The sequence below is a fragment of the Phyllobates terribilis genome, unplaced genomic scaffold (genome assembly GCF_046119375.1).
Source record: "Phyllobates terribilis strain yellow unplaced genomic scaffold, ASM4611937v1 Scaffold_9__5_contigs__length_417890890, whole genome shotgun sequence".
NCBI classification, from domain to species: Eukaryota; Metazoa; Chordata; class Amphibia; order Anura; family Dendrobatidae; genus Phyllobates; species Phyllobates terribilis.
The window spans coordinates 291481394-291508812 of NW_027362769.1; the positions used below are offsets into that span (position 1 = coordinate 291481394).

The window sequence follows — 27419 nt, forward strand, 5'->3', positions numbered from 1 at the left end:
ATCGCCATCAGTCTCAACGCCTAGCTGGTCCGCGAGCACTGTTTATCTCCCAGGTAGTTGTGCCTAGCAATGTTAAGCCTGGGTTGCAGAGGGAGACAGGGCTTGTGGAATCTAAGTCCAGGATTTGCCGCACTGAGCATGTCCGTGACCTGGCGGATCATGATTGGTGGGTTGGCACCCACCTGACCCGGTGACCTGGCACCGCCTGATTGGTCCACGGGTAACGTCACCAATGGCGCGTCGGTGGGCAGGGCTTAGTCTTTAAAAGGCCCACCCACAAACATGGTGACGCGCTCAGATCATTTGAGCTTGTGATGCTGTTGTGTGGACGAGTGTATTCCACGTGCTCCCTAGCTGCTCTCTCCGTGACCTAATTTGAGGTAATTGTTAATATTATTATTACACCTACTACATATTGGGTTAGGATCTTGGAGATGGGAAAAAAAAGTAGTGAGGAAGGAAAAGGAAAGGATGAACATTTAGGGTGCATGGTCAATCCAGCAGGTGAGACACCTGTGGAAAAGGACCCATCACAAGGTTCAAATTTGCCTGTGAAGCATAAAAAAACATATTATGTGAAAAAAAAATATTATACTCACCCTCTGCTAACCACTCCCACCCTTCAACTACTCACTGCCACCCGTCCGGTCTTTGTCGCATCTTCTGATCGCTCCATTCACATTAAAATCTTCTATCTTCTCGCACTGTGCTGGATTTCCAGGTGTAATGGAATCTGGGATGTGGGATCTCAAAGGCATCATGTCATTACTATGTGTGACGTGACCTCCCACGCGCCTGCACAGAACTTATCTGAGCGACATGACTCACAGAAGTCCAGCACAGTGCAAGATTGCAATATGAGCGGCAGGGGATCAGAAGATGTGGTGAGGACTGGAAGGGTGGCAGCGAGTAATAGAGGGGCCAGAGTGGGAAGCAGTGAGATGAGTATAAGAAGTATTTTAATTTTAACCTTTGGAATACCCATTATGGTTAAGAAATATGGCAGTCCCCATTTTGCTGAATCTGCATGGTGAATGCAGATTTTTACAAATTCTGGTAGAACTCAATTCCACTCATATTAATTCACTCATCTCTAGTCTGTTCCCATTACTTGTTTCTCTGGATACAAAGAATGAAGAGGGACTTTAATCTATGAATCATGTGTACTGATAGAATATTAAACTTCTCCTAGAACTGAAAAATATGCTTAACCTTCCTTATTTGGATACTGACATTTCTATCCAATCCATTTGGAATACATGATAACATTTATCAAAGAAATTATGTAAAGTTAAAGAAGTACTAATCTACCGTTGTAGAATCACTTTTCTAGCAGCTACAGAGATTTAGAAGAACGTTTTTGCTATAATAGAGTATGCTATTTCTTGTAGGTAGTTATGCATCAGTTGGCGGAATGCCACAAAGTACCCATTCTAGGGTAATTAAAAAGATAGGAGTAGATAGTAAAAAAAAACAACAACATTTTCATAATAAATGTAGAAGACCGGTATATGGTGTGTGGTGCATTAAATTTTGGGCAGATATGCACTGAGAAATTTCCTTTAAAAAAAAATCACCTCTTGGGAGAAATTTTATTTGCTTTATTCTCAGCTGGTAGGCCGGTGTCCACAGGAGAATAAGTCTTCGAAATCCTTGTCTGACAGGTGTCATATAACAGCATTAATTTGCAGGTTTGGGGAAAGTTATGTTGTGGTGGAGTCTCAATTATTAGTTATTTAAGGATGATGTTTTGTTATGTCTCTCAGTGTTTATATACAATTTACATACGAGCAGAGTGACTGTTGTGGAAACTTGATTATTGAATAATGTTAGGCGCCGGGTGCTTGCTTGATCAGAAATGGGTTCTGAGTCAGTGGTCTCCCATTCTGGTTCAGCCAGGGCTGATGCTGCACAGCATCACCGTCAGTCCCAGCGCCTAGCCAATGCACTAGATGTGCAAGTTGTATCTTGGGTGTTTGTGCCTAGCACTATGAAGTATAGGTTGCGGAGGGAGTCAGGGCTCCGGCAGCCTAAGTCCAAGATGCATCACACTGAGCATGCCCGTGACTTGGTGGTTCGGGAACCAGCTGAACCGGTGACCTGGCACCGCCTGATTGGTCACAGGTGACGTCACCAATGGTGCGACAGTGGGGCAGGGCTTAATCTTTAAAAGGCCAGCCCACAAACATGGCAGCGCACTCAGATCATAGAGCATGATGCTGTTGTGTGGACGTCTGTGCTCCACGTGTAGTTTCTGCTAGGCTGTTTAGCTCCATAGAGGCAGGCTAGTGGAAGTAGGCAGGTAGCTTCGCCTTGCAGACTGGCTCTGTCAGTGGGGGTCGCCTTACACCCCGAGCAGCCTGCAGGACCATGTGGAGAAACACTCCTCTGTCCGGTAGCACGCCGGCAGAGGGCACTTACCCGTCGGCGTGAGTCACACGCATCTTAGCGCCATTTCCTACAGCATAGCGCCTGTATCGAAGACAAGGCTACTGCTTTTCCCCCGGTCGCACGTCTCCCTGCTTTTCTTGGAGATTGTGTGAACCGCTGAAATCTGCTCCGTGTGCATTAACACGGAGTGGTTCTTCAGTTAAGTAGGTGCTATCCCGGTCACTCTTCTCCGTTGCAGTTAACGGAGATAGAGCGAACCGCTATACCCGTTCCTGTGTGCTATAACACGGAAGGGTTTAACATTTAAGTTGGTTACTTTGCTTTCCACCCGGAAAGTGTTCGGCAGGCCAGGCTGCATCGTGGACCCCGGGGTCGGTTGCGTTCCATTTTAATAAAGTCTGCAACCGCCCTCCTAACAAATAAATGGTAAACGCAATGAACAATTTGGTTTTAAACCCAGGTGTAGTTTGGTCTTACTTCATGTCTTTCATGTTGGGAGGTTCTGACATCTGTAGAGAGACTTGCGTAAGGGGTTTGTAATAGGGTGGTCAGATTTAGGGAGAGGATCTACAGACAGAGCGCCTCCCTCCTCCTCCTCCTATCTACATAGAATCATATCAGTGGCAGCTCTCATCTCTTATTTCAGTGATGTAAAAATCTGTCTTCACTGAATACACATTTTACCCTGAATTAATAATTTTGAGAATGAATGATCAGTCCTGAGAGAGAGAGAAGCAGATTTCTCTGCTAAGATATAGTACAAAATTTCTTATTTTTTTTGTAGGAAACCATTGATTTATGAAATACAAATTAACACTACAGTTACTCTTTAAGTCATAAATTGCTCACTGTAATGAATCAGACTTCTGTTCACAGTGACAATATGTGTTTATAATAAAAACATTATTGCGCAATGTACTTTTACTAACTGCCCATTTATCAGAACAGTCCACTTATCCTCCCAATCAGCTGGGGCACATTATAAGATTTTCTTGGTATTTAATCAAGTAAAATATATTTTCCATTTTCACGGTCTTGTGAGACCATATTGTCCTTTAATCCACGATTTGTAGACTATTGACAACTTTATCCAGTGATGCTACATAGAGACTTAGTGAACCAAAGGGAATAAGATCCTTTATTTTAGAGAAGGTTTGGCAGCACAATATCAAGAAATGACATTTTAGGCTATGGTCAAATTTGCGTTGAGAACCTCTGTTGCATATTTTTTTAAACAAAAATAATTCACAAGTAGTGCAGCATACTGAGCTATTATATCTAGTAAAAAATGGACGCAATAATGGAAACCCATCTGACACCATTATGTCAGTGGGGTATATTTGGTGGTGTTGGTATCTGTCAGTCTTGGTACTGGCAAAACTGTGATTTTTTTCTGTTTATTTGTTCCTGTAAAGTAATAGAAAATGGAAATAGAAGCTAAGATTTGAACAAAGCCTTTTTTCACCAGATCTTTCATATTTTTCCAAAGATGAGGCTGCCACTTGGATCACTGTTATATTACTTGATCGTGTCCTAATTTTAGCTATCCATTCACCCGTTTTCTATGTGAGCAATAAATGCATGTTTCATTTCTAAAGTAAGTAACTTTGTAACTCAGAAAATGCCATTCTTATGCCTGTGCTAACACAAGTTGCTAAAATAAAGCCTGAAAATGAACATCCCGTGCATCAGTCTTCTGCAGCCCTGGGAAATTTCAAGAAAATTACTCTTTCAGAGATATCTGTGTTTATCAAGGCTCTCATCTCCACAGCTGGAATACAGAAATAAAGAAAGGGGGAGAAATAATGTTAAAAACAGTCATCATTGCAGTCATGCAGGCAAAAAAATATGGCAAAAAATGGTCTAAGAAATTGCTGTTGCTCTGGAATAAGTGTGCTGGCTTATGTGAGGGGTTTAATCATATTGAACACTCAGATGCTATCAGAAGCATTGTATATCTCTGTGAAAGGACTGTTTCTTTCAAGCGCAAATGTCATGTCGTCTTGTACGATCATTATTCGCAGAGCAGCTATTCCAGAGTACATTCAATCCTCTCCATAAAATGCTTTTATTTGTCTTCCTAAGTTTCAGCCAGGTAGTCCGACCAGCAGCTTCCTATAAAAGCAATAATACTGGAAGCAAATGCAAGGTTTGACTGCAGTCTCATATAATGTCATGGTGGGAAGATATATCCTGCGGAGTGCCAAGCTCACAAATGTTTTCCCGGAATGCTTTTAATTGAATTATCCTATATACTGTGTATACACAGTACAGATGTGTGTGTATAATCAAATATTGAACATAGGAGGCATTATTTATCACGTCTAGCAAAACTTTTCAACCATTTATTAGAAGATATGTTTTAACCCCTTCCCTCCTCAGCTAGTTTTGGCATTTGTGATCAAGGCCCAATTAACTTGTGTTATGTGTCATTCTTAGAGATAAGCGGATCAGGCAATATTCTAATTCTCCTGTTCATGCGACTTTTTCTGAGAAATTTGATCTGCTAACAAGTTATTCTTCATAAATTTAATTTCCCTTATTATGTTTTGGTGTCTCTGTAGACCCCAGAGCATATTAAACGTAAAGTGTATTAAGTAAGTAAATACTTATACTCACCTCACCGATCACTTTTCTGGCACCTCCTCTGTAGTGTTGAGCGAGTATGTTCTGTCCGAGTATGCTCGGGCCGAGCTCCGAGTATTTACAGCTGCTCGGTGATATGGTTAAATCACTCCCGTGTGCATGATTTGCAACTGTTTGGCAGCTTTATTACATGTGAGGAATGTATAAGAAATAGACATTCCTCCCATGTAATAAAACTGTCAAACAGTCGCAAATCATGCACACGGGAGTGATTCAAGCATATCACCGAGCAGCTATAAATACTCGGTGCTCGGCCCGAGCGTACTCGGCGAAAGGGTTATAACAGAACATACTCGCTCAACACTACTCCTCTGCTTTCCATTATCTGTATGGTCCTCATTGCATCTTCAGATCACCACCACTTGTGCTTAAATACCCAGGCCTCTCATGGTGGGCCAGGACATCTGGCTTTTATGGAGCTCCGGAGGGTTCTGCGCTTGCTCACGCGAAGTCACGATGCCCGCCGTGACAGCATAAAACCGTGAACTTTTGCATTCTTATGCAGAACCCTCATGAGCCCTCATCAAAGCCAGAAGTCCTGGTCTAGTGTGAAAGTCATGGTCAGTGTGAGCAGAGGCAGTGTAAAGAGGCAGTGTAAAGATGCAGCAAAGACTGGATGGGTGATGCAGAGGGGCTGGAGACATGAGTATAAAGATTATTTTTTTCTTTTAACATTTTGATGGCCTTTAACCATTCAGAAAAATGCTAGGGGAAATTTAGGCCAATATGTTTTGTGTTTATTTATGAAAATATCTGAAATTAGCTGAAAATGTTGGAAATATTAGAATTTACAACTATCAATTTATATTTCCCTAAAAGAAACCTGACCACTCCCCCATGTTTTTCAAACCACCACTATGTATTTATTCTTATGTTAATACAGCTCTCTGCAAATCTCACACCTGTGCGTGACTTTCATCTTTTCAAGCCAGCGGGCAATGAAGCCTGGTGTATTCCCGCATGTGCAAGATTTCCAAAGGACCGGCAGTGATGCTGCCTCTTGCAAATCATGTTATGACGCCCATAGACTGAGTGGGATGGCTAGTCTAGAGAAGCAAATGCCATTTTGACTAATCTAACACTAATTAGCATATTGCAAATGGATTTATAGAGTTTTCTTTTGCTATTAACTGCAATCAAATATATAATACAAGGGGCTTGTTAGGAAGGGTATAAGAAAAAATAAGTGGTGGTGGTTTGAGGGCATGGTGATGCTGTCAGGTTCCTTTTAAACTAGATAATCACATCACAAAAAAATTAATAAACACCATGTACCAAATGTCTTCTTTATGTCAGCATTATTTTTATAACATCCTTTTATTTTTTTAGGACGTTAAAAGGATTGAAAGTTTACCAGCAATTTTCATATTTTCAAGCAAATATTCAAAAGTGACCCCATCTTAAAAATGACAACTCTGAAAGTATTTAAAAAAGCAATCAGTAGGTTTATTAACCCACCAGTTGCTTCACAGGAATTAAAACAAAAAGGAATGAAAAAATGAAAATAAACTATGTTTTTTAAATGATGGTTTAGCCCCATTTTTTTTCATTTTTACAAGAATATTTATAGAGAAAATGGAGCACCCAATTTGTTCCACAATTTCTCCCACATACAGTATGGGCACACAGTGGGGCTAGGAAAGTAAGGAGAGTTATTTGACTTTTGGAATGAATTTCACAGTGCATAAGGTGCTAAAACATAAAAATAAACCAATCACAGATTATTGATACCCTGTCGCATTTGTAGAGCCTCTGAGATGCCAAAATGTCTATTCCCAAGGATTTTACCAGGAAATTTGTTTTGCAAAGAAGTTATTTTTGAAAAAAAATTAATGTCCCTTATTGGGCTGTCCAAAACCCAGAGCATAATAATTGTAATATGTAAAAAATAAAAAATTCCATATACTCACCTTACTGCTAAACTCTCCTGCCCCTCCAGTCCTCACCATCAATTGTCTGATCATCATTGCATCTTCGAATCCCCGTTGTGAGTGCTGAAATTTCCAGGCCTCTCACACTGAGCTGAGATTTATGGCAGTAATGAGGCCTGGCAAAGTTCCACACAAGTGCTTGAAAGGCGACAATGTCATGACGTGACCTTGTGTGCACATGTGTAGAACCATCACAGGGATTTCAGCATTCGCAGCAGTGATCAGAAGGTGTGACAAGGTCTGGATGGGTGATGATGAAAACCGTATGGGCCATAGAGGTGAGCGGTGAGTAAAAGTATAAGGTAATTCTAAGTTTTTTTTCTATTCATTAAACTTTTAATTGCCCTATATAAATCCGCATGGAAGTGAATTTCAAAAAATCTGAAGTGTAGCTAATGGGGATTTTTGTAAAATTAGAGCAAAATTCAATTCAACTTGGATATATTCTGTTTTGCTTGTAAGAAAAAAGTGCTATTTAGCTTTTGGAGCACATATTTTGCTAAATAGTTTATCGATAGCATTTGCAAAACCTCCAAGGAGCCTAAGAAGTAGAAAACTCGCCCATTTTGTAAATGACACCTTTCAGGCAATTTATCTCGTGGTGCATTGATTATTTTGTACATTGGCATGAATAGAAATCACAGGGGCCCATAGTAAAAGTTATAATTGCCCCACTCAAAAACAAAAAATATATAAATATTGAAGCCCCTTAGTGTTCTCACCAGCAATATCCCTCTTATGTCCATTTTAGAGTATGAGTGTCTCAAAAATGACCATACTCATCTCATACACATATTGAGTATGACATCCCCCTGTAGTTTCACCCCACACATGCAAAGTAGCACCTGTCAGTTTGATGCCCCCAGTATGTGCGAACCCACAGCTCCCTACTTAGAATGAGGACCCCCACAGCTCCTCACAAAGTATGGAGGCCCCAACAGCCCCCATCTCAGTATGATGACCTCCCCACACAAAATAAGGGTACCCACAGCCTCCCACACACAATGAGGGCCTCCACAAAGAATAAAGACCCCCACAGTCCCCCACTAAGTAAGGAAGCCCTAACTCAGTATGGGATGCCACACAACCCTCCATTCAGTATGGAAGCCCCCTCACATTGTATGTGACCCACCCACAGTCCCCTACTAAGTATAATGGCCCACATGCAATAAAATGCTCCCACAACTCCCCCTTATTATGATGGACCTACACAGAATGAGGAGCCCACCAGCTTCACACTCACTATTAAGCACTCACTAACATCTCACTCATTATTTTGGCCCCCATCAACTTCTCTCTCAGGATTTTGGTGACATCAGCTTCTCAGCTGGTATTATTGCCCTCACCAGCCCCACACTCAGTATTATAGCCCTCATCAGGCCCCAATCAGTATGATTTCCCCCATCAGCACCCAATCAGTATGATTGGCCGTCACTAGGCCCTCATTCAAAATGATTGCCTCCACAATTATTGATATAAAAAAGCACTACTCACCTCATGACGTTCCTTGGCATGTTGCTCCAGTCTGTGAAGTGTGAGTGCTGAGGCTCCACACTACAGGCGAGATGAAGTGACATCATCACGCCTGCAGTGCACAGGATCTCAAACTCACAGACTCAGGCTTAATGGTCCATCAAGGAGCTTTTATCTCCCTAATCCACCATTCTATCCATGTGCTGAAGATGCGGATACTGCTAAAATTGTGATAACAGGGGGAGGGGGCCTGATGCTGACTCGTGGACCCTATAGCGGGTTATCCAGAAACATATGCACAATAAATGTTGCAAGGTTAAAATTGCTATTATTGCACAAATATTCAACTTTAGTTCCTAGTATGCCTAGTTATTATGCCAGATTTCATTATTTTAGAAGTGACATACAGGTGTCATTATGTTTGGCATGAACATACAGCATAGCTGAGGTGTGAAATAGTAGTGTAAGAATCTCTTCTGAGGCTGGTGCAAACCTTCCCAACAGTCTGGGCTGGATCTGCGATGGCATGAAAAGGTGAAGATGCCACCTTTTTACTTTTAATTGCACACATGCGTTAAATTTTATTTTCTCAATAGCAGAAAACCCATGGAATGGTAGATTTTGTAAAACCTCTCAAATTAATGCTGAAAGTCTACATTTTAAATACATCTTAGTGGCTTTGTTTTGCATTTGATCTACAGAAGCTAAATTATGAAATTCAATCCAAAATAGTTCTGCAGTAAGCTCCATATGATGGGACTTTACAGTATATATATTGTGTTTCAGTAGTTTTGATAAATGTGAGATGAAACATTGTCAGTAGATCTTTATAATACTGCCTCTTTTGTAACCAGCTATGTGTGAATAAGGCGGCGTAACATCTTAAACACTATCTTCATGTCAATAAAAGTGACAAGAACAGAATGACAAAAACCCAATTTTACTAGTAAACATGATAAACAGCTTTCTTAAAGCTGATGTGGACACTAGAATACCAGCGCATAAATCATAAAACAAAGCTATAGTCAATATGATTCACAAAACAGACAGATATTTATTCTCTGAATGGAAACTAGTACAAAATGGATGTCTTCAGAATGCAATATATTACAATAAGATGTAGAATCTTCCTTTACAAAAGATATATGCTTTACAACAGTAACATCTGACTTCTAAAATAATAACAGAATAAAATCACAATTTTATATTATATCATTTCACTTTTATTATGAAGATGTAATATAAGGTCAGGTTCACAATTTTGTTTTCAATCTAGTATTTGGTGCAGTTTTTTTTTAAATTAAACTCTTGGTGGATTAAAATAAGAGTCCTCTCATCATACTTTATCTTGCATTAATCTAGCCATTGAAGAAATTACATTCCTTATGAAGGACCAAATTTAGAGAGGTGGTCTGACACCTTAAATGTATTTTCTAACTATCTATCCTTACACCCTAACTACTTTTGTAATTTACTTTATTGCACAATTCCCTACACTTTTTTTCTATCTACCTAATCTCTAATAAAATTGTTATTGTACTTCCTGTGATGTTTTGTTTGAGAGAAGTCTAGAACATGATGTCATGGGAGGCTGGGACTGCACTCACTACCCACAGCGTTCATCGCTCCTCCTGAACAGGATGTCATCAGGGGGCAATGCTGCAGTTACCCACTAGTTTCTTGCATCGATGCCTTCACTGAAGACTTCCTGGATTCTGAGTGATGAGCGCTGTGGTAGATGTGAGTGCAGCTCCAGCACTCTGCCTTTGTCTCCGCTGCTGTGGCTTCTAACTGAAAGAAGATGTCATCAGGGGGTGGAGATAGAAGCAGTGAGTGATACCAGTGTAGCCCCACCTCTTCTAGCACCGCCCTCAAATGAGTCATCATCAGGGGGAGGTACTGGTGTCACTCACTGCTTCTAGTACTGCCCTCTGATGAGGACACATTTGTGGGCAGTGCTAGAAGCTGTGAGTCACACTAGTGCTTGCCCCTGATGAAGTCCTGTTCCAGGAGGGGTGAAAGACACTGTAGGGAGTGAGTGCAGCCCTAGCCTTATGTGACGTCATATTTGAGACTACTTTCAAACGAAACGTCACAGGAAGTGCAGTAAAAAAACACATTTAATGATTAGGTAGATAAGAAGGATTGTAGGGATTTGTTTAATAAAAGAAATTAAAAAAGTAGTTAACATGTAAAGATAAATAGTTAGAAAATAAATTTTTGGTGCCGAACTACCTCTTTAAGTCATACTGGAAACATAGGAGCCTCCTATAAACTAAAGGCCATTTTTAATGCAGATGAACTTTTGAGTCCCTCAAGCACCAGACTTGGTGCCACTGCTATCTAAAGTGATGCTCTTATACGTAGATAAAGAGGTATAATAGGGCATTAGGGTGTCCTGCCTGGAATTCCCCGATTAGCCCAAAAATAACCAAAATGTAAGAAAGGTTGAAACTTCTGGACCAGAGATTGGTCATATACAACATTTGTAAATACTATCTACATTTACTGCAGCCTGGACTTTGCAAGTTGGAACATAGACTCACATGTTACCCTTCTGTGTTGTTCTGAAGTACTTTCTATAGCGATAGGCAATGCTATAGTTCACACAGCCTTTTGTTTTGTACTTTTTGTATTATATAATACATGTATTTTAAAACCAAATATGCACTATATATTATTTGCAGGATTTATGATGGCTGTTAGTACTTCATAGTTTACAGAACCTACTGTAAATTGAATGGATCATATACATGTAATGGTTTAATAGTCATATCTGCAATGTTGACAAAACTAGACAAGAAAATACAGATTGACTTACTTTTCTGCAGCTGTCATTGCATAAAGTTTATATATTAGATTAAAAATCTAGATAATTAGCCTAAATTACTGCAATGTAGAAATATTCATCCTGACAATACATTTTTGAAGTTAAATACATTTCTGCATATCCTGGAAGGACATCATTACACAGATGATAGACACAGGAACAGCTGGAAACTGACATACTGACATAATGCAGAACTAAATTCTTACAAAACAGCAAGCTTTGTGTTCCTACTTTGGTGCCATATTTTACCTTATTTTACCAGACCTTAAAGTGGGCTGATGTAATGAGCATAGCTTAGTCCTTGGAAAAAATAGGAGAAAATGTCTTCAAAAGTGCTTTCAATTAGGTTTCCTATTATACACCATGATTTTTGAACAAATGATACATTTTAAAGCAGATTTGTCTACAGATTTCACAATGCAAACCGCATCCATTATTAAATAGATCTCTTAGACCACATGGGCAGGTGAGCTTATTTTGAAAATCCATGCCAGATTAGCTTTATAATTCTTTTATTTATAAATTCTAATTCAACCTGATAATCTTCTCATGCTCTCAGGGATTTTCAAAGTAAGTGCACCAAGCTCGCTAGTTGGTTGTAAGAGATTTGTTAAAGTGTATGTGGGCTATATTGTGACATCTGGTAAAAGATCTGCTTTACAAGGGAGACTATCCTTCCAGATTAGTTTTGTCTGTATGAATACTATATGCTATGCTTGTCTGCTTGAAAAAGCAAATTGATCTCTTGCAGATTTGCCTTTTCTTTTAATAAAAACTGCAATTTTGTGAAGAATAAATTAAAATGACTAATTCAGTTTTAGCAGCTACTGCTTGAAGATCAGACAAGAGCCCCAGTTGGCAGCTACAATACTTACCATGTTCATGGTTTTGTCTTACAGCAAATGAAGGCTCCGGGGAAACCAGTCAAAAGGAGACATCAACTTGTGACATCTGTCAGTTTGGAGCAGAGTGCGATGAAGACGCAGAGGATGTCTGGTAATATTTTCTGCAATTAAACTCTCATTTCCTTTTCTATTTACGCATCTTATCATAAGTAAATGCCATTATCCCTTATTGGATATATTATAGAAAATGAGATCATATTTGTTAATTCATAGAATTTATAATTGTATTATAGATTCTATGAAGCTGGACATACATGCATTAAAAATAATAAATTATTATAAAGGAGTGGACCAAACCATGAATCCTTTCATTCTTAGTAAATGTAGTATCCATCAGGTTGAATTTGTCTCCATGCGTTTTCTCGGAATAGTCATCAAGAAAATTGGTGGATTGAAAACTACTAAAATCTCATGTCCTGTAATTGCAATGAAAGTCTGTTGGTATCTTTTTTGAAAATAATACCAGCAAACCTTGCAAATAAAAAATATTACAAAAAATATAATTTAAAAAGTTGTAATAAGAATAGAATCTTTTTACTTTAATTTTTTGTGAAAAAGAAAATTGCTTTGTTTTGGCTCCCAGCCAAGGATGTATATTTATTAATATAAAGCAGAAGCACATCTGGGTTATTGTTATGCATTGTCTCTATTTTATTGGATAAGAAACCATTTTTTAATTTCATTTTTTTTTCAAATTAGAAAAAAAATAAATGAAGCTGAGTTGAAGCTATCCTAGCACATCATTTATTACTAAAATTCTTCTGGCTTTTATAGAACAGTCGGCATCTAAATGGCAGCAGCTGTTGTTTCAGAATTACTCTGCATGAATCTCACATACACTTGTTTGAATATTTCCTAATAACTGGGTGATGGCTCTGTTCAATCAAGTTCAGTTTAGAGACATCGACATCCTGATGTTAAATACTGAATAGATATGTAGACAAATATAAGTCCTCATGCAAATTAAAGAAAAGAGCATTTCTGCTGTTCCTTCTATTAAGGTGAAAAAATTATCTTGGTTGTTTCTAAGCAACTGAGCTTGTATTGTACTTAAATTGTAGTCACTAAGCAATTGCTCAGAATATTTTCAATTGACTATTAAGCATGGACTATGGCCACTTTTATCCATCCATGTTCCACAGACCATGATGTTCCCGGACTCAACAGCCTCGTACTCTGGCTGCTTATTAGGCTGTTGAGTTTAGGTCAGGAGACCTGCGGCAAGTCCAAACATCACATACCAGGAAACACAGATGTGTCCTAAAGGATGGGAAAATGCTGGAATTATAATGTAGCTAATCCATCTAAGATCCGATTGCCCAATCCACAGCAGAAATCCAAGTTTCAACTACAAATTTCTGCTGATCTTCTTCGTGGCAAATTTGTGGAAAGTGATAATTGTTTAATAAAACAATAAAAAAGATAGTATTTGTTTCCTAACTTAAAGAAATATCAGAATAATCTAAGAATGACATTCAGATCCTTTTTTAAATTCTTTTACAAATCAATCGTCATAAGAAGAGATGCAAGGATCGATATGTGGGACTCTAATCGATAAGCCAGGTCAGTACTCTCTGCTGTTGGACAGGAGAGTAATAAAAGTCAATAAAAGTCAAGACTCTCTAATGAGTCTTGACGCATGACTTAGGATAAAAGCCAGAACCTCAATTTGCAGACACTGTGCATTGGGGTACTGCCTGACTTTTTTCCTAAGTCATGTGGCAAGGCTCGTTAGAGAGTCAATATTGACTTTTAGGATTGCTACTTTCTATAGGTGGCTGTTAGGAGGGCGGTTGCAGACAACTTTATTAAAATGGAACGCAACCGACCCCAGGGTCCGCGATGCAGCCTGGAGGACTGCTGCCGAACACTTCCCGGGTGGAAAGTAAAGTAACCAACTTAAATGTTAAACCCTTCCATGTTACTGCACACAGGAACGGGTATAGCGGTTCGCTCTATCTCCACTAACTGCATGGGAGAAGAGTAACCGGGATAGCACCTACTTAGCTGAAGAACCACTCCGTGTTAATGCACACAGAGCGGGTTTCAGCGGATCACACAATCTCCAAGAACCACAGGGAGACGTGCGACCAGGGGAAAAGCAATAGCCCTGTCTTCGATACAGGCGCTACGCTGTGGGGATTGGTGCTAAGATGCGTGTGACTCATACCGATGGGTAAGTGCCCTCTGCCGGCGTGTAACCGGACAGAGGAGTGTTTCTCCACGTGGTCCTGCAGGCTGCTCGGGGTGTAAGGCGACCCCCACTGACAGAGCCAGTCTGCAAGGCGAAGCTACCTGCCTACTTTTTCTAGCCTGCCTCTATGGAGTTAACCTGCCTAGCAGAAACTACACATGGAGCACAGACGTCCACACAACAGCATCAGGCGCGCCACCATGTTTGTGGGCGGGCCTTTTAAAGACTAAGCCCTGCCCCACTGTCGCACAATTGGTGACGTCACCTGTGACCAATCAGGCGGTGCCAGGTCACCGGATCAGCTGGTTCCCGAACCACCAATCACGGTCCGCCATGTCACGGGCATGCTCAGTGTGATGCATCTTGGACTTAGGCTGCCGGAGCCATGACTCCCTCCGCAACCTATACTTCATAGTGCTAGGCACAAACACCCGAGATACAACTTGCACATCTCGTGCATTGGCTAGGTGTTGGGACCGACGGTGATGCTGTGCAGCATTGGCCCCGGCTGGACCAGAATGGGAGACCACAGATTCCGCTGATGACTCAGAACACATTTCTGATCCAGCAAGCGCCCAGCGCCTAACATTATCCCCCTTTCTAACCTCCCCCTCCACTTGACGCTCATATTCCTCAATGAGCAGGGGGGCATGAATGTGGTCCACTGGCTCCCAGGAGCGATCCTCAGATCCATGACCTCTCCAGTGTACGAGGTAAAATTTTTTCCCCCGAACCATCTTAGACCCCACAATTGCCTGTACCTCGAAATCATCATCCCTGGTGTCTGGAGTAGATTGGGGTTCCGAAAATTTTGTCAGACGAACCGGCTTGAGAAGCGACACATGAAAGGTGTCATGAATCCTCATGTGTCAAGGTAATTGTAACCGGTACACTACGGGGTTTATTTGGGCCAGGATTCTGAAAGGACCAATAAAACGGTGAGCAAACTTAGCGGATTCCTCGCGTACTCTGATGTTGCGAGCCGCGAGCCACACTTTGTCGCCCGGGGAGAATACGGGGGCTGGACGACGATGAGCATCTGCCGACTCTCTCATCCGATTCTTAGAAGCCAAAATAGCCTCCTGGGTTTGATCCCAAACCTCCCGCGCCTCCAGAGCCCAATCTCTGACCCCTGGTTCCACAGAGGAAATCGGCATAGGAACCGGGACTCGCGGATGTTAGCCATTATTTAAGAGAAACGGAGTCTGGCCCGTGGAATCCGCCACAGCGTTGTTTAAGGCAAACTCTGCCCAGGGAAGCAATATCGACCAGTGATTCTGGTTAGCCAAAACGAAATGGCGCAAGTATGTCACCAGCGTCTGGTTAGTGCGTTCCACCAGACCATTGGTCTCCAGGTGATAGGCAGTGGAAAGATTCAGTTCAATGCTGAGCAAATTACACAATTCTTTCCAAAACCGAGAGGAAAACTGTGGTCCCCGGTCACAGACAATCCTATCAGGCATGCCGTGGAGACGGAAAACGTGACGAATGAACAATGATGTCAGAACCCGGGAGGAAGGGACCCTAGGCAGAGGGACCATGTGAACCATCTAAGAGAAATGGTCAGACACCACCCATATAGTCGTATTTCCCCGGGACTTAGGCAATTCAACAATAAAATCCATCCCAACCAGCTCCCAAGGTCTATCCGCCACGGGTAACGGATGAAGAAGACCAGTCGGCCTCTGATGGGACAATTTATTTCTCGCACAGGAGACACACACTTGGACATACTCCTTAATGTCCTGGGATAACCAAGGCCACCAATACGACCGTTGGAGAAGCTCTGTGGTACGCTTGACCCCAAAATGACCTCCGATCTTAGAGGCATGTGCCCAGGACAGTACCTCATTCTGTAAATTTGGAGGAACGAACGTCCTCCCGGGGGGAACCTGGTTTAGAGACACTGGAGCCAGCGTCCGCATACACTCTGGTGGAACAATGAGCCTTGGCTCGTCCTCATCCTCAGCCGTATCCATAGACCGGGACAAAGCGTCCGCCCAAGGGTTCTTTTCTCCTTTTAAAAAATGAATGGAAAAATTGAATCGGGAAAAGAAAAAGGACCACCTGGCCTGCCTCGGGTTAAGACGCTGCGCCGTCTGTAGGTATGAAAGGTTTTTATGATCGGAATATACCACAAAAGGATGCTTTGCTCCCTCCAAGAGGTACCTCCATTCTGAAAAAGCCATCTTAATAGCCAGCAACTCTTTGTCACCAATCGTATAATTCTTCTCTGCTGGAGAGAAGGTCTTAGAGAAGAAAAAACATGGTCTTGTCTGACCCTGTTCATTCTTTTGGGAGAGAACCGCTCCTGCTCCGACAGCGGAGGCATTGACCTCCAGGAAGAATGGCTTGTCCACATCCGGGCGATGGAGAATGGGAGCTCTAGCAAAGTAGGATTTAATCTCCCGGAACGCCTCGGATGTCTCCTGAGACCAGTCCTTGGGATTGGCAACCTTCCGGGTTAAAGCCGCTAAGGGAGCCACCAGGGTGGAAAAATGTGGTATGAACTGCCGGTAGTAATTAATAAAGCCCATGAAGCGTTGTACCGCTTTGAGAGAATGGGGCTCCTGCCAGTTCTGTACCACCACCAACTTTTGTGGATCCATAGCCAATCCCTTACTGGATATGATGTAGCCCAGGAACGGTAATGACTCTCGTTCAAACTGACACTTCTCCAGCTTACAATACCAAGAATTTGCTCGCAATCATTCGAAAACCCTGCGAACATCCTCTCTGTGAGTGGAGAGGTCCGGGGAAAAAATTAGAATATCATCGAGATAGACTACCAAGGAAGATAGCAGCAAATCCCAAAAGATATCGTTAACAAAATCTTGAAAAACCGCAGGGGCATTGCATAATCCGAAAGGCATGACGAGATACTCGTATTGACCATCACGAGTGTTAAAGGCTGTTTTCCACTCGTCGCCCTCACGGATTCGCACTAGATTATATGCCGCTCGCAAGTCCAGCTTAGTGAAAATATGAGCCCCTCACAACCTGTCAAATAGCTGAGAAATAAGGGGTAGAGGGTATTTATTCTTGATGGTGATGGCATTTAATCCTCTGTAATCAATGCAGGGACGCAAATCACCCCCTTTCTTCTGGACGAAGAAAAACCCCGCTCCCGCAGGGGAGACCGATTTTCTGATAAACCCCCGAGCCAGATTCTCCTTGATATAGTCAGACATGGCCTGGGTTTCGGGTACAGACAGAGGGTAGACCCTACCGCCAGGGGGCTCAGTACCGGGAATCAGGTCAATAGGGCAGTCATACGGTCAGTGAGGAGGTAAAGTCTCAGCGGCCTTTTTAGAAAAGACATCCGCAAAGCTCCAATATTTGACAGGCAGAGCGGACAAGTCGGGAGAAGGCTCTGAGACTGCCCCTCGGGCGGCTGTAACCATACACTGGGGCACACAATCTTTACCCCAGGAAGAAATTCCCCCTGTACTCCAGTCAATGTGTGGAGAGTGACGGCGTAGCCAAGGAAGGCCCAATAACACTTCATCTAATCCCCCAGGGATAAAAAGGAAGGAGATAACCTCCCGGTGGCCCTGAGGAAATGACATGGTGAGGGGAACAGACTGGTGAGTGATTTGTGTATCCAGCAGAGAACCATTGACCACCCTGATGTTCATTGACCTAGACAGTAACTCCATAGGAATGACATGCTTCTGGGCAAATGCTGTCGACAAAAAATTGCCATCTGCTCCAGAATCCACCCACGCCTTGGCAGTAACCATGGTTGTTCCGAAGGACAACGTCACCTCATAAAGTAATTTGGAGGACGAAACCCCTGAATCTAACACACCCCCTCCAATGGTGGTTAGACACCCTCGTTTCCCGACTGCTTGGAAACCATATTAACGGGGTACTCCAAGGGATGTGCAGGTTGGGAACAAGGGGGCTTAGACTTAGTCCGGGATATGTCCATAGCCTCAGGCTCCGAGTTGGGAACCGCGGGTTTGGAGATAGACCTAGAGAAAGCGGGTGCCAACCGAAACCGAGGTCTGGAAACCTCCAGCTCTAACTTGCGTTCTGCATGATGCAGATCTATTCGGTTAGCAAGTGTGATTAACTCTTGCAGAGAGGTTGGAATCTCCCTGGTAGCTAGAGCATCTTTAATATGCCCAGCCAGCCCCCCTCCAAAACACCGGGATTAGCGACTGCTCTGGCCAATCCAGTTCTGTCGCAAAGGTTCTGAACTGAATGGCATAGTGGCTGGTGGTGGCCGAACCGTGGGTCAACGCAAGCAGCTTAAGAGCCGTATCATGCATAACCTGAGGCCCCAGGAAAACACTTTTTAAGGTCCTAAGAAAAAGACCTTCATTAGCCACGACCGGATCATTCCGCTCCCACAGTGGAGTAGCCCACTCCAGAGCCCTGTGGAAGAGCAACGAGATATAACCCACTTTGGCTCTCTCAGAGGGGAATCGTGCCTCCATCATCTCCAAGTGTATGGAGCATAAATTAATAAAACCCCTGCAGAATTCACTGTCCCCAGAAAATTTATCCGAGAGGGCAAAGCGGGTTAATGGAGCACTTGCAGTGGTGGCAGCCACGTTATTCATATTGGCTGCTAGATAAGCCGCCTGGGTAGCTACTGCAGTGGTATCAGCAACCGGGACAGCTTGTTCCAGAGACCTGAGTCTGGTCTCCAGTTGCTGTATATAGCGCTGCAGCTGCTGATTGTCGGCCATGTTCGGCAAGACCCTGGCGCTCAGATACTGTTAGGAGGGCGGTTGCAGACAACTTTATTAAAATGGAATGCAGCCAACTCCGCGGTCCGCGATGCAGCCTGGAAGACTGCTGCTGAACACTTCCCGGGTGGAAAGTAAAGTAACCAACTTAAATGTTAAACCCTTCCGTGTTACTGCACACAGGAACGGGTATAGCGGTTCGCTCTATCTCCGTTAACTGCACGGGAGAAGAGTAACCGGGATAGCACCTACTTAACTGAAGAACCACTCCGTGTTAATGCACACGGAGCGGGTTTCAGCGGTTCACACAATCTCCAAGAACCACAGGGAGACGTGCAACCGGAGGAAAAGCAATAGCCCTGTCTTCGATACAGGCGCTACGCTGTGGGGATTGGCGCTAAGATGTGTGTGACTTATGCCGATGGGTAAGTGCCCTCTGCCGGCGTGTAACCGGACAGAGGAGTGTTTCTCCACGTGGTCCTGCAGGCTGCTTGGGGTGTAAGGCGACCCCCACTGACAGAGCCAGTCTGCAAGGCGAAGCTACCTGCCTACCTTTTCTAGCCTGCCTCTATGGAGCTAACCTGCCTAGCAGAAACTACACGTGGAGCACAGACGTCCACACAACAGCATCATGCACTATGATCTGATCGTGCCGCCATATTTGTGGGCGGGCCTTTTAAAGACTAAGCCCTGCCCCACTGTCGCACAATTGGTGACGTCACCTGTGACCAATCAGGCAGTGCCAGGTCACCGGATCAGCTGGTTCCCGAACCACCAATTACGGTCCGCCATGTCACGGGCATGCTCAGTGTGATGCATCTTGGACTTAAGCTGCCAGAGCCCTGACTCCCTCCGCAACCTATACTTCATAGTACTAGGCACAAACACCCGAGATACAACTTGCACATCTCGTGCATTGGCTAGGTGTTGGGACCGACGGCGATGCTGTGCAGCATCTGCCCTGGCTGGACCAGAATGGGAAACCACAGAATCCGCTGATGACTCAGAACCCATTTCTGATCCAGCAAGCGCCCAGCGCCTAACAGGTGGCACTAGAGTTCTAGTACTCTTCCTCTCTGAAGAGACAATTTGCATATTTCCCAGAGGAGCATTGCTGCTTAAAAGTCTCCTCACCTTGACATGCTTAGCATGTCACTCTCCACAAGGAGAAACGTTAACCTTTTGGATAGGTAAAGCTAGAAATTTAGAGAAACCTTTACCATTTTTTTTGCATACAAGAAATAATGAGGATGAGACAGTGATGGCAAACACTGACCAAAACTACTGAAAATTGTATTCAAAATACTAAATAAAATTGGGGAGTTTTCACATATTCAACAAATAAGTCTGAATGAGACCTAAGGGCTGATTCAGGTATTTGTGGTTGTCATATGAGTTCTCTCCACGATTTTCACTAGTATGACATGAACTTTTTATAGTCCATTGTAATGTTTACATGTCCACTTGTTTTTGCAGTTAAACTGGTACACAAACATATCGAGACTCGTCCATTTTTTATTCTAATTTAGAATCAAACTCGCCAATGCAAGTTTATGGGTCTGGGACAAAATTAGACTTTACTAGGATGCCATCCTAGTTGTATCCTATTGCTGTCTGATTTTTATATTTGTGAAGTTTGAGTAACTTTCTTGTACGCAAAAAAAATGCTAAGAATCTGATGGTAAAAACAGACACAAATATCAACAAAAATCCAAAACACTGACTAAACTTTGTCTGTTTGTTGTGAACTCAAAAAATCCCTGACGTGTGAAGAAAAATGTTGTTTTGTCCGTATAAAAATATCTGCTTGTGGGAAATATTCGTTCCTGCAGACATATGTCCCCTTGTCATGGCATCCGCTATGACAAGAGATAGATGTTTGTACTGTCCATTTGTTTATCACATAATAAGTAGATCATTCAGTTTTCTTAGTACTGGTACCTTAGCCAACACTTTCTTGGTACTTTTGCAGAAGCCAATCCATTCCCTAATTACGTTGCTGAACCTATTATTTTAATTACTTTTTCACATCCCTGTGACAGTTATTTAACTTACTACTTACTTAAATAATGAATTAATAAAATGTTGGTAGTAATGCACTGCATCTAGATGTATGCAAAAAATAAACTTGTTAGATCTGTAGATCACAAATAAAAATAAACACATGAATATTAATCAAGATAAGAAATGAACTTGTAGAACTTTTTACTTATTGTGATGTTTTCTAAACTTTTCACAGTAGTAAACAACGAAACAAAAAGATACATGACCTGAAATGCCAGCATGCATAGTGTGAAATATAACTCTGTAAGTCACTCCTTACTGACTTAACTGCAATCCTACCAGCCTATGTGGACGGAAAAGGCTGACAGGCAAAAATAACGATATTCCAATAGAGAGTAAATCACACTTTATACACCAAGGGATGTCATCTCCTGCTGTAAAAGCAAGGATTCCGGTGTTTATTTTATGTCATCACATCCCATATAAACCCTTTAATCACTCTATTTACAGCAGCAAAAAAAACTTTTTTTCTCTCATGTTCAGACATATAAGGAAAGTTATTTCATACATGTTTAAGTGTATATTTATCTCTATCAGTCTATCCATCAATCTTTCCTTCCATCCATTCATCAATCCATCCATTCATCCATCCATCATTCATTCGTCCATCATTCATTCGTCCGTCCATCCATCCGTCTGTCCATTCATCTGTCCATCCATACATCCAACCATCTGTCTGTCCATTCATCCATCCGTTCATCCATAAATCTGTACATCCATCCGTTCATCCATTCATCCATCCATCATTCATCCATCATTCATCCGTTCATCCATAAATCTGTACATCCATTTGTTCATCCATCCATCCATCTGTTACATATACAGCATTGCCATACTTTTAAATCCTAAATATTTCTTTTAAGTTTTTCTTCTATAAACTAAAGATGTAAAAATTGACATGCAAAAAAAATGTGATTAATCATTTGGAACAATTTTGCCTCTGTTTGGCACTCTTAATTTAAAACCAATGATTCTAGGAGTGGAGATAGAATATTATATATTAAATAATTGTTCTTTTAAAATTCCTATTGTAAAAGGTACTGTATGAAGTTTCAGATGTGATTCACAAGCCCAGCTTCTTAGGGGCTTGGGATAAAGAGCTGAATAAGTCACTTCCTGCATCAGACAAAAATTACATTTTCAAACACTGCCATGGTTTCTAGAAAACACCTAGAAAACCCTAACCATGTGATATTGTATACCTGAATATCTCTGTAAGGTAAACCTATCAAATTTGCAAAAAAAAATTTAGATTTAATTCTTGTAAGGTGTCCGTCGACTCTTTTATAAGAGTTTACTTGAATTTTGTAACCCTTTCATACATGACATTCTTCTTCTGTTATCTCCAATGAACATACGGATTGTCCAAGCATGTAAGATTATTTTTATAGGAAAGGGGAATAAGTTGTTGCCAGCCAGTGTCTGGTCAGCAGAGGCAGCACCTCAAATGCAACCTGGCAGATTGTATTTTTTTAACTTCTGCAGTCAAGGACTTTTTGGCAAACGATTTGCGCCTTTTTCCAAGTTGTCTTTTGTGCTTTCGTTAGTTTTCTGATATTTACACCAATGTGGCTTTTCCAGATGCTTTAGACCAAAAAAACATATGGCACAACTCTATTTTTGCCCCTCCTGGGTGATATTATATACACAAGTTATTTATGTACATTTTTGTAGCATTTTGTGAAATGTGCAACTTTTCCCAATAAGATGTCGAAAACCAAGTTACAGACAGAAAAAAAGGCAATTTTGGGCTTTGCGCAGAATTCATGAATCTCGTGCACGAAATATCAATTTAGCACAAAAAAAGTCATAGAATACCACAAAAAAGAAAAGTGACTTAAAAACCTCATAAATGATGAAGGGCAGGTAGGATCCAGCACTAATTAAAACATCATTAGGCTTATGGAAGGAGCAGTGCTCAGCCAAATATAGAGGTAATCACCACCTCCAATAGTATAATGTAAAAACTAAAACCTGATAGCACCTCCGAACAGAATAAAACAAGTGTGAACATGTGCAAGCTGCTATGACTGCATAATATGCAAAGAAAAGAATTCAGCGGCCTCTGTGTAAATTCTAAGATATATAGATAGATAGATAAATAGATATAGATATATACGTTAGGGTAGGAATGGCCCAGCTCTGTGATGACAATCATTATTCACAACAGTGATGAAAAACATTTCTTAAAGATGAGAGAAAAATGGTAGATTGTGGCTGCAATCTGCAATTGTGGATGTGTTGTCATGACAACCTGCTTTACAAAAGGTCAGAAAGTATAAAATTTGATTACTTGCTATAATAGTGCTACAATTCTGCATGCCTAGATATTTTTTAGCCAAAGGGTTTGTGGTCACATGTTGCTCTTTTGATTGCATTCTGTACTTTAGTGGAACTATAGATCTAATGGATACTAAAAATAAAAAATAGCCATAGCACCGTCTGAGTTTTGTATAGCAGAGCTGCCAGTTTAGTGATGCTTTATACATTGTAGGTGCTTAGAAAACAAGTTTAAGGTACAAATTGACAGACTGCTGATTACCGTTTATTGAATTTAGCAGGCTTGGACACATGCTAGTCACAATCTGACGGGCATTAGCTTCAAGGAATGTCCCTTTGTAATGCAGTAATTGGCTGGGTTACATTTGGTGACTCAAATTGTTAGTTTTTTTTTTCCCTCATTCTAGACAATTGGAATAAATCATTAAATAATCAACCATGGGAATTATTTTACATCACAAGGTATACTTTGTTAGGCCTCATACCAGCTGGTGTATAACAGCTTCCTAAAGGGAATGTCAGCAGGTTTTCGCTATGTAATATGAGAACAACATGAGGTAGGGGTTAAAACACTGAATTCAAGGATGTGTCATTTATCAGGCTGTGTGCCATTGTTTACGTACAATGAATGTTTTATCACCTGGTGATTATTACTGCCTGGATTACAGGGCAGGAGCCTGGTAGCTCTGTCTTGTGATAAGCAGCTCTATAGCTATGCAGATACAGTAAAAAAGACTGATGTGGGCTGGATTCACTTTCTCAGCTCTGCTTTATGTTACATCTAAGAATTTTGATTGTGTCACAACTGCTGCACCCAGTAATCTAAGGATACATCAATGAAATTAGGGTCTCACTCCCTACATTATGCTGCTCTCAGACGAGATATCAAAATCCTCCTGACAGATTTCGTTTAACCTCTTCACCCCCCAGCGTGTTTTCACCTTACTAACCAGGCCAAGTTTTACAATTCTTTCCAGTATCACGTTATGTAGTAATAATTCTGGAGTGCTTCTATGGATCCCCGTGATTCTGAGATTGTTTTTTTATGACATATTGTACATTGTGATAGTGATAAATTTAGGACCATATTTTTTGCATTTATTTTTAAAAATATGGGAAATTTGGGGAAAACTTAGAAAATGTCTCAATTTTCAAAACTTTATTTTTTATGCCCTTAAACCAGAAAGTTATATCAGGCAAAATGGTTAATACATAACATTTGCCACATGTCTACTTTTCATTTGGATAATTTTTAAACCATATTTTGTTTTATAGGAAGTTAGAAGGGTTAAAAGTTTATCAGCAATTTCTTATTTTTACAACAAAATTTACAAATCCATTTTTATCACCTATATCACAGAAAAATAACAAAGGTTACAATCCCCTGTCCATGGTGCATGCAAAGATGCCTCCTGCCCTGCACCTGTCGTTGCGCACTCTCAAGTAGCAGCATCAGGAAGCACGTCCATGTCTTTGTCCCAGCGCAGCGTTTAGTTGTCCATACTCCAGTCTTTGGAACGCAAGCGCAAATATGCAGCCAACGCCCCACAGGCCACACTACTAAATTCTCACATTTCACGACTGCTTGCGCTCGAAATGTTGCCTTTTAGGCTTGTGGAGACAGAATCATTCCGCAATATGATGGCGGTGGCCGTCCCTCGATACTCAGTCCCCAGCCGCCACTATTTCTCCCGGTGTGCCGTCCCCGCATTACACAAGCACGTGTCCCAAAACATTAGCCATGCACTCAACAACGCAGTTACCGGGAAAGTCCAAATAACCATGGACACGTGGACAAGTGCTTGTGGGCAGGGACGATGCATCTCGCTGATGGCACACTGGGTTAACATAGTGGAAGCCGGGACCCAGTCGGACCTTAGAATGCAACTCGTCCTCCCGACGCCAAGGATTGCGGGCCTTAGGCTAATCAGGGTTGCCCCCGTGGTCTACACCTACTGCACCTCCTCCTCCTCTTCAGCCTCCTCCTCCTCTTCAGCCTCCATCTTCGAAATGACCACATCAGTCACAAGCTGGAAGCACTGCAGCACTGCCTCGGCCAAGCGGCAACAGGCTGTGCTGAAGCTAATATGCTTAGGTGACAAACCGCACAATGCTGAAGAGTTGTGGACAGCTCTGAAAGAGAAGGCAGATCTGTGGCTCACACCGCTGATCCTACAGTCATGCATGGTCATGTGTGACAATGGCCAGAACCTGGTGGCGGCTCTGAGGCGAGGCGAGCTCACACATGTACCATGCCTGGCCCATGTGCTTAACCTCGTGGTTCAGTGGTTTCTGAAATCCTACCCGGAGCTGCCGGATCTGCTTGTTAACGTACGCCACCTGTGTGCCCATTTTAGAAAGTAAACTACAGCTTCCGCCGCTCTTGCCGTGTTTAAGCAGCGTTTGCAGCTTCCGGCTCACAGACTGGTGTGTGATGTCCCCACGCATTGGAACTCTACACTGCAGATGTTGGGAAGGATTTGTGAGCAGAAGAGGGCAGTTGTTGAGTACCAGCTTCAACAAGGCCATCGGTGTTCAGTTCAGACTCCACACATAAGACCTCAGGAGTGGACATGGATGTCAGACATATGTACCATCCTCCAAAACTTTGAGGACTCCACCAAGATGGTGAGCGGCAATGACACCATAATTAGCATCACCATCCCACTTCTCTGTCTTCTGAAATGCTCTCTGCTCACAATCAAAGAGGATGCATTGCAGGCGTAGCACAATGAGATGGAGCAAGGAACCATACAGGGTGATTACACACAGCCAAGCCTCATCTCTTCCCAACGTGGTTTGGGTGACAATGAGAAAGAAGAGGAGGAGGAAGAAAAGGAGCTAGTTTCATGCACTATAGACGGTACTACCTGAACAGCTGTCATACCGTCTGTTCAGTGTGCATGGCCAAATGAAAGAGAGGAGGAGGAGGAGAGCATGGTCAGTCATCTTCTTGGTGAGGACATGGAAGTCTTGCCTGTTAGTAGTCTGGCACGCATGGCTGAGTTTGTTACGCTGCCTTTCCCATGACCCTCACGTTCTCAAAATTTTGTGTGATAGTCATTACTGGTTGGTGACACTTCTAGACCCACGCTACAAGGAGAATTTTATATCTCTTAATCCTGAGGCAGACAGGTCTACAAAAATGGGGCTGTACCAGTAGGCTCTTGTTGCGGAACTATTAAAAAAATTCCCATCTGAAAACGCTGGCGGCAGAGGGCACACTTCGTTGGACAACTAAGGAGTACAGGCGAGAGAGACACAACTTCAATCCAGCAGAGGCAGGGAACACTTTCAAAGTACTGGGAGAGTTTTCTCAGACCCTCTAATCGCACAGGCCCTGAGGCGCGGGGTACTCTCACAAGGAGTGCAAAGTTTGAGAAGATGCTGAGGGAGTACCTTGCCTACCATGCCAACATCCTCCGTGATTCCGCTGTGTCTTATAATTATTTGGTATCCTAGCTGGATACGTGGAATGAACTGGCTCTATATGCCTTGGAGGTCCTGGCCTGCCCTGCCGCCAGCGTTTTATCAGAGCAGGTTTTTAGTGCCGCTGGTGGAATTATAACTGATAAGCGCATCTGCCTGTCAACTGAAAATGCTGACAAGCTGAATCTTATAAAAATGAACAAGGGCTGGATTGGGCCAGACTTTGCTCTTGTCCTTCTCCTTCTCCTCATCCTCCACCACCATATCACCTGGGTGACCGTGGTCCGTAATGCAACACCCACATTATTTTTTTAAAGGGTGTTTATGATGCCCGTAAAAAAAATAATTTATACAGTATGTTCATGTATACCCAAAACATAGTTCATGGACATTACAAGTATAGGAGGCTCGCTCCATTCTAATGGGAAAATTTTTTTATGAGGCCCACCTCCACGTTTCTTCCAAGGGGCATTGAAGTGCCTCCAAATTTTTGGCAGCCCTTGCATTCACTGCATAGGCCAACACTATGGGAAACTCCCTCCTTTCTAATGGGAATTTGTCATTACGATGGCCCTG

The 27419-nt window shown here is 42.2% G+C and overlaps 1 protein-coding gene across 1 annotated transcript in view; it reads left to right on the forward strand.

Annotated features, from left to right (window-relative positions):
- TMEFF2 (transmembrane protein with EGF like and two follistatin like domains 2) overlaps positions 1-27419 on the forward strand; it is a 1048378-nt gene that overhangs the window by 534114 nt on the left and 486845 nt on the right. The window contains exon 5 of the mRNA XM_073647876.1: positions 12171-12267. Within this exon, the coding sequence (XP_073503977.1) occupies positions 12171-12267 (97 nt within the window). The remainder of the gene's footprint in view (positions 1-12170; positions 12268-27419) is intronic.